The sequence below is a fragment of the Nanorana parkeri genome, unplaced genomic scaffold (assembly GCF_000935625.1).
Source record: "Nanorana parkeri isolate BGI_ZX_2015 unplaced genomic scaffold, ASM93562v1 scaffold357, whole genome shotgun sequence".
Classification (NCBI taxonomy): Eukaryota; Metazoa; Chordata; class Amphibia; order Anura; family Dicroglossidae; genus Nanorana; species Nanorana parkeri.
Genome location: NW_017306625.1, coordinates 649,898 through 658,750, shown reverse-complemented (window position 1 = coordinate 658,750; position 8,853 = coordinate 649,898). Strand labels below are relative to the sequence as shown.

At 41.1% G+C, this 8,853-nt stretch overlaps 1 protein-coding gene across 2 annotated transcripts in view; it reads right to left on the bottom strand.

Moving 5' to 3' along the window:
* The window catches only part of VPS41 (VPS41, HOPS complex subunit), a 236,476-nt gene that overhangs the window by 20,489 nt on the left and 207,134 nt on the right, over positions 1-8,853 (bottom strand). For both annotated transcript variants that reach the window (XM_018558775.1, XM_018558776.1), the window contains exons 22-23: positions 4,255-4,392; positions 604-658 (exon numbers count right to left, since the gene is read on the bottom strand). In XM_018558775.1, the coding sequence (XP_018414277.1) occupies positions 604-658; positions 4,255-4,392 (193 nt within the window). The remainder of the gene's footprint in view (positions 1-603; positions 659-4,254; positions 4,393-8,853) is intronic.

Here is an 8,853-nt window from a genome sequence, read left to right as displayed (position 1 = left end):
TATATATATATATATATATATACACACACACACACACACCTCTCTTGTCTGCTGCCAGTCCTGACCTCTGGCTAAGTTTACAAATTCTTTGCTGTTTACCTCTAGTCCACTAACTGCATACAGTACAATAGAACATGCTTAAGGTCCTGCTTGTGACAATCTACAATCTAGGGTGATCTGAGTACCTGTAGACATACTGGACAAAAGGGGAAAGGAAGCTGCAATAGGTGACGTCACTGGTCACTATTTACTCTGACTGCAGTGTCTGCATCCAGATCTTACACTAGTATTCAAGACCAATAGAATTGTGTGTGTGTCCACAGTAAAAAAATGTTTTTCTCTCAAGCCAAGGGGAGCTCACAGCTAAACTTACAGCTGTACTGACCAGGCTCCATGAATTTATTGAATATATTGCATTAAATATAAATGTACAGGAGGCATGCAGCACTGTCACCTTTAGTTTTGCTGCTAATTGTGCACCACAAATATTCTTGTTGGCTAGAAATCTGTCCAATAGATATCTGCTAATGTCTTATATGCAAAACTTCTTACATATTTTTCTAAACCTTGTTCACATTAAGTCGAGCGTGTGAATCTACTTACTTAATAAAAACACAGTCTCTTCAACAAAATTTCTCTGAAGACAAATCTCAAGTGCCTGTAATTGAGGGGAAAGGAAATGAGATTTCAAATTTGATGACAAGAGTCTATTATAAAGCACGAGAACAACCTGAAATGATGTTACATAACACTTAAAAAAAAGTACAGTTTCTGTACATTTACACTGTAAAAACAAGATATTATTTTGAGAGAGTACAGCTGTACAGGCCCTGTCGTTGTTTCTGAGAATGAATGCATCTAATGATGAGACTTCCACCTCCTGAAGGATGGAAGTAACAATGGAAGAAGTTGCTACTAGAAAGCTGCAGGAGGTGGAGCCCCTTTGTGTTACTAAATCAAGGGATCTCAATCAGTTGGGGGTTTCTATTTTCTCTTCTCTGCTGTAGCTAAATGCCACTGTAAGACAAACTCACTCTTGATTTTGTATTTGTACATCTTATGTTTTAGGCACTTGCACAGGCAAAGGTGTTCAAAGAGTAGACAGAATTTTAATGTCAGATGGATAGAGGTCTTACAGAGAAATGACTGCACGTTCAGGAAATGTAGACTTACTCTTTAGGCTAAAGCAGACAGAAATCATGGGCTAATGATCGAATTGATAGGACCTGGCTGCAATGCAGACAGATGGAAGACGTTTTTATGTTATAATGTATAACTTCAATATGAGTGAATATACTTGAATTGGGTTTGTATGTTTAATTATGTATGTATATTGTGGGGGTAAAATGCAGAGAATTAATAAAATCTCATTATATAAAAAATAATTTATAGCTTGATGACTTTTAACTGGAATCTCCCCATTACGGACAACATAGTGATTTCAGAGTAGCTTCCTATTAAAGCATGAACAGGTGTTATAAGTTGGTACAATATACAGCACATTTGTAAACACTGACTTTCTTACTTCAAACTGAACAGGCCGAGGTCTGTTGAATGGCTTAATACACTTAGCTCGGGTTGACACTGATTGGTCATGACAGGTATTTCAATTTCAATTTTCAAAATGCTTTTAGGCTTCTTTCCAAGTAGCCAATTTTATAATTTCTTCCAGGCACTTAATCAGAGGAAAAGCTACCGCTACATAGCTGCCAAGTACTTTAATTTGGACTGCTTCTAGTTTCAAGTTTAAATAATACACTCATGTCTTGATATCTAAACCATTACTTGGGTTTTGTCTTTGTGAAGTAAAGCAACTAGGATGCTAACTACTTCAAATATACAAACAGGAGATAAACAGGGATAACACCTGGGGGCATATTTTTAAAGCAGTCAATCTGACATTCACCAAACATTCTCTGCACCTTCTAGGTGCATGTGTTTTAAATTAGACTGGCTTAACTCCAGTGAATATTTGGTTAAAGTCACTTTCACCACTTTAAAATATGCCCCATAATGTATTGTTAGAAAAAGTGCCATGTTAGCCAGCATATATATTAGTGCCATGTTAGCCAGCATATATAGTAGCAAACAACAATGGCTATACAAAAAAAACTGCGATACTAAATCAAACAGATTCATCCATCCACTTATACAGTGCGGATGGACAAATCTCTCCTATCTAGCTTTTGTATTTTCAAAGATGGAGCCCGCCTCTATCAGAATACCCAACAGTAACTGCAGCTGATTGGCAGTTGTCACTCTTCAGCCTGCTCGAGAAGAATCAATTGAGTAGTCAACTTTTGTCAAGTCAGGCAGGGCCACCCAATGTTAGACTTTCGGCCGATTCTAACAGTTTATGGCCAGCTTTAGACATGGTCCCATTATAATTTTGTTTTAAAACCCAATTTTTCCTTAAAGGAGAATTATGAGGTGAGTGCTTTTCACTCAGCCTCATAATCTGAGCTGACCTGTGACAATAAAACTATCACAGGTGAGCTCAGTAGATCGGGAAGTGAGCGAACACATACCGGCATTCACTCACTTCTCGATCCTGTCACTGCAGAGAGCCGTGACAGGGGGAGTGGCTGGATTTTCCCTTCCCCTGTGATCCGCCCAGCTGTGTAAGTGACAGCTGGCTATGACCTATCTAGAGGCAGAGCCAGCTGTACCCGCCCCCCTCCCCCGTCCGATCCTCCAGCGCTGAGATAGGTCAGAGCCATCTGTCACTTACTCAGCTGGGCGGATCCAGACATAATTGTCGGGATCCGTTTCAGCTGCGGCGTCTCAGCTTTGGGTAACGGGAGGACGCTAGTTTGTGTCCTCCCGTTACCCTTTGGAGAACTATGGGAAAAAGCCCTAACCCCATAGTTCTCCTTTAACTTGGTCATATTTTCTCTCTCTTTACTGTTCACATCCTGTAGACACTTTGTATGAACTTCCTCTTGATGTCTGTGTTCTGCAGCAGCAGCTGAAAGTCACAGTTTTACTGACGTGTCTACCTGTGCATTGCAGAAAAGGGTGACAATGCTTTAGCTGAATTCTTCTCATCCAAGAAAAGGAAGTGCTTGTGCATACACTTTGCTGGTGGGATCACCAGATATGATTTAAAGGAGAACTATGAGATGAGTGATTTCCACTCACCTCATAGTTCTAGCCGACCTGTGACAATGAGACTGTCACAGGTCGGCTCAGTAGATCGGGAGGTGAGCGAACACATACCGGGTTCGCTCACCTCTCGATCCTGTCACGGCTCTCTGCCGTGACAGGGGGAGGGGCTGGATTCCCCTCTCCCCGCTCCGATCTGCCAGCGCTGACTGGCGGAACGGACGGGGGAGGGGGCGGGTACAGCTGGCTCTGCCTCTAGATAGGCAGAGCCAGCTGTCACTCACGCAGCTGGGTGGATCTCGACGTCCATGTCGGGATCCGCTCCGGCGTCTCAGTATACCGCGAGCTGTGGCTCGCGGTATACTGAGCTTAGGGTAATGGGAGGATGGTAGTTTGTGTCCTCCCGTTACCCTAAGGAGAACTGTGGGGAAAAACACTGACATAGTTCTCCTTTAATTGAAAGCAGGATAATAAAATTCACTTTTTGACATAAAAATAACATATACAAAAACATTACTGGTAGTTTTTAAAGAACTCCAGGGAATGTAAAAATTATCTCTTGCAGTGGGACTACCCCCACACTGCAAGGCTTACCTATTCATTTTGGCTTAGGGGCTAAAAAACACAAGAAAAAATTATCACCTGATAGACTGGTCCCGGCACCCTTTTCTCCCTCTGGCGGTCTAAGGACTCATGATGTGGTTACATCTAATGCAGCTGCATTAGACGTGAGGACGCTGAGGAACTTATCACCGCCAGAGCAGAGGGGGTGAGTGTATTTTCTCTTTTTTAGCCCCTAGACCAAAATGAGCAGTTAACCCTTGCAGTGCAGGGCTAGCCCCATTGCAAATGTAATTTTTACATTGCCAGGAGTTCCTCTTTAAAGGTCATGCATAATGTGTATGAATGGATAAAGGATTTTTAAGAATATATACGTATATACTCATATACATGTTTAGTAGAAATATGCATACAGAATCTTCTGCCAGCTTGTTACATAGTTTGTTGTGAATTACCCAGGCAAAGCATTTAATGTCCGAATAACATGATTTGTGTATGTACTCCATAGCACTATAGTCCATATAAGGCTTTCATCTCCCCTGAAGAATTTCAGCAGATGAGTTTATATTATCCACAGAACAGTCTTACCTTTTCTAGTGGGCAATGAGTGCTGTCTCGAAGGAAAGGCAGAAGATTTGGTCTGTCAAATTCTGCATACAGGCTGATTTGTTTCTCATGGTACTTCTGTCCTTTGTGATGGTCCCTCTTGAAAAGCTTGTGCAAGTACTGGAAGCAGAAAATGTTTTTGAAAATAAATAAATGTGTAAACTTGCAAAATGTATAACTTTAATAGATAATTTATAGTCTTTGTAAGTTTTAGGTATATAGAATTTGATAAGCCTAATGTAAAAAAATTAGAGAACCTGGACTCTGGAAGATGTGCCGAAAAAATGCAAGCAGAGGATAAAGGACTAAAGGACTAGTGATCAGTATCGCCTGTAGGCTGATCTTTTACCCATTACTGGCTTTCTATGCCCTGTTCCACAATGTGGGGACAGTTAACTTGGTAGAGGAATATGGCTTTGCTTCCACATGTCAGAGATGACCCCCCTCCCTATCGGTAGCTGTGGTGACATGATGACTAATGAGTGAATATCAAAGAAGAAAAAGGAGAGGTACAAAATCACAGACTCATAGAATGAATAAAGCAGGAGATAGAGCTGTTTGGCAGGAGAGACATTGTATGTCTCTTCTGCAAAAAAAAAACAAAAAACCCTTTCCCTTTCTCCAAGCATTGTATTTTTCTTTTTTTGGTTTGAGTACACAGCAGTACTGCCAGCACAGTATACACTCCTGGAATCTAAGATGCTGAGCATGGAGTTGGGTGCTGGGTCAATGTAACTGCAGCGTGCATGCACTGGAGTTACATGGACAGTTGCCACCCAATGGCCCGAAGAGAGAAGACATCTAGCCAGAAGAAGCTGAGAAGATTGTGGCAGATGTAGATACACCAGGGAATGTTTGCCCTTTAGGAGGACAAGCCTAAGTCTTCCACAATGTGTAAGTATACTATGCATTTCTGCATACTACGGCAAGAGCTACCAAACTTTTGAAAAACCAATTTAATGTTTATTGCTGAATTTCAGGATAAGCAAATATTGTCTAAATACAAGAGGTGTGTGTATTCTCACTTGAATCTTGTTGTCCTTTGTGTATTTCTTCTAGGCTTTTGCAACCTTGCCACTGTACAGGAGCTTATACTAATATAGACCAGTCACTGCTGTTCTCCCTCCCTGTACAGGGTGATTGGTGTCATCACCGACCCCTACTGTAGTTTTCTGCGGGCAGCATGTAACTGCACTTTAAAAAAATGTTTTGGCTCTACTGAGTGATCTGAAATTGTTCTAGACCACAAAGACGACCACAGATCTACCACTACTGTGAGATGCAAAATACGCATTTCTCATTGTGATACAGTGCAACTTTGGCTATCTGGGTGTTTTGGTTCTTCAATCTAGGCCTAAAGCACAGCTTCCCTTTTGTTCACAGCATTTTGTATATTCTTTTTTTGAAATAAGTGTGTGCATTCTGAACATCTGCAGAAAATGGAACAAAAGGGCTATCTTCCCTTTTTATTAATATCCCAGATTGCTTTCTATATAATAATTTATTTTTGATCCCTGAAGACAAAAGTGAGTATGTTGTACCTCCTGCTGTAATTACAGTTAGTGTAGCACACTAAGGCCCCATTCACACTTGGCGATTCGCAAATCGTGCGTTTGTCGCGCGATTTGCATTTTGTGCGATATCGCGCAAATGCTTGCATTGAAAAGCATTGAATCGCGGCAAAATCCGCTCCAAAAAGGGTCCTGCTGTAGCGGCGCACGACCCGTGACAGCAGGACCCTTTGCCCCATTGCCAAGCATTGGAGAGCGATATCGCGAGGTAAATAGCCGCGATATTGTAGGAATTACCGCTCGATAAATCGCTCAGTGTGAACGGGGCCTAAATAGAATTTATAGAACACTGCTAACTTATACAACTAACAATTTATATGAAGAAATCCTGGGTAGCCACGCTATTTAAGTCCAACTCCAGACCCCCCTTTTTTATTATTGATATTTTATTATTTGTAATTCACAAAAACATTACTGGGAAGGCAGAAGGGTTACACTAGATAACACTGAACTCAAACCAAATCTTTGTTTTATGGCAGGAGGAAGTTTTAAGATCTCTGCTCAGTTTTTATTTGTGTCCTCCTGTGTAGAAGTCCCCTCACTTCCTGTCCTGTCACAGTTGATACAGGAACTTGATAATCTCTATATTGGGGACACAGGCAGCCCATAATTTCAGTCTATCCTAGATTTGGCCACTCATCTTTCACTTCTCTTGACATTACATCCAAATTTTTATTATCTTTTCCAACCAATTACATAGCTAACAGATTTCCAAATTCTTACTTTCCAATCTACACCTCTTTAGTAATTTTCAGATATTTTGCCTTCTTTGCATTTAACTACTATGCCACACAACTCCCTTCTTCAATCCACTTCCTTCAGCTTTCATATTCAGCTGATGGCATTTGGCACTTACTGACTTTGAAATTCACCTTTAACCCTCCCTTCTACATAATCCCTTTAGGATTCCCTACATACACTCTTCAATCGCTGATTCAGTACCGCTGATTCAGTGGAAATCAAAGCAAACATTTTGTTCATCTGTATGAATATATATTTCTAATCAATGTGCTTTATTTTTTAACTTTTGGCAGTATGGATAGAATTTCTACATCTTAGTCCTGATATGAGCAATGGCTCCTATAATTGGTAACAGTGGCACCACAAAAAAATGGTAAACATGTTTTCACTTCTAATGCCACTATACCTTGAAGTGTTACACTGGAGATGAAACTCTCAAATGATATCAGCACCTTTATGGAGGCTGTATCATTTTTCACAATAAACTGTCATGCGTAAGGACTTAACCTGATGTGTGGCTGAACTTTTTCCTTCATATTGAGTTCAATTGGCTTGATAAGCCAAGTGTTGGGCACCTAGAGCAGTAAGACTGCTCTACTGTCTGACTTTGATCAGGCTTAAGCTGGCCATACACTGCAAGATTTTTCTTGTTCAGCCACATGGGCTGAAGGAGAATAATTACCGGTACTTGATTTCTCCATCAAAATTAAAGAGCACAGATGGAGGAATCTCTCCTGCTGGCTTTTGTATTCTGGCAGTCAGTGCCCACAGCTGTAAGACTACACAAACAGTGACTGCAGCTGATTTGATTGCAATGCTTGTTGAGCCGAGTGGCGTTGGCATAGCCAACTTTAAAAGCAGTAGAAGTAGAAAGAGGCTGCTTTCCATAACACGTGTTAAACAGAACATACAAAGGTGTTGACAAAGGTGAGACACAAAACCAATAAGAAAGTATAGCAGTTAGCACAGCTAAAAAGTAGATTTGTTTTGGCAGAAGAGAAGAGTCCCCTCCGCAAAACAGCTGCATCTTCCATCAGTTTTTTTACTGCTGGTGTACACTGTACGGTGCATGCGCCAAGCAGTGTATTTCCCCAGGTCCTTCCCAGTATATGTAATATGCTTGGAATGGATCCAGGTGCTTAGGATAGTGTAACTTTTGTGCATATGCACAGGAGTTATGCCAATAAAGACAGCCCAATGAACAAAGTAAATTATGAGGGACCCTGAAAAGGCAGTAGAGGAAATGATGACGATGGTGGATGGAGCAGCGACTGACCGCATAGATCGGTTAGTTCTGAAGGAGGGCACACTTATATGTTCACCTTAACATTTCAACTTCAAAGTAGATGTAAACCCTGAGTGACATTTTGTTTGATAAAGCACTGTGTATCATAAACAACTGTTATCTGTTGATAAAATATTTGTCTTCACCCTTATTTCAACCTTTGTTGCATCTCAGTGCTGCTAATCCCGTGCAACCTAATTGCAGCAACTTCCTTTCTACATGCACTCCATGAAACAATGCATGGAAGTTCTCAGAGGTGGTTTTCTAATGGTGACAACCATGGATCATTCCTACATAACGTGCTTAAATTGCCACTTGCAGTTTTCATTGAATGGCTATATGACAGGGAGGCAGGGGGAGGGGGAGTTGTCACACTATATTAGGATGTGCCTGTGCAAAAACCTTCATGGCAGGATCAACAAATATTATTTGATTAAAGATCGAAATGACTTTTGAAATTACATTTACACGTTAAAGCTTATAAGAGATTTTAGTGACTCTGTTTACATATACTTTAAGTGGCAATTTTCCTCCCGGAGTCATGTGACTATGTCACATTTTAGAATTATTATTATACAGGATTTATATAGCGCGAACAGTTAGCTCAGCGCTTTACAATATAAGGAAGACATTACAATCACAATACAATTCAAGACAAGATGGTAAGGAGGGCCCTGCCCATGAGGGCTTACAATATAAAAGGGAGGGGGAAGTGATACATGAGGAGGTAGCTGTGTGGGGATGAATGGCCTGAGAACGTGATGGTTGAGTGGTTAGGATGAGGCGGGATAGGCTTCCCTGAAGAGAAAAGTCTTAAGGGATCGCCTAAAGGCAGTTAGAGTGGGAGATAGACGGAAAGGTTGGGGTAAAGAGTTCCAGAGGATGGGAGAGACTCTAGTGAAGTCCCGGAGGCGAGCATAGGAGGAGTTGATGAGGGAGCTGTAAAGCATAAGGTCTTTTAGAATTTTGAGCCTCAGCAGTGAT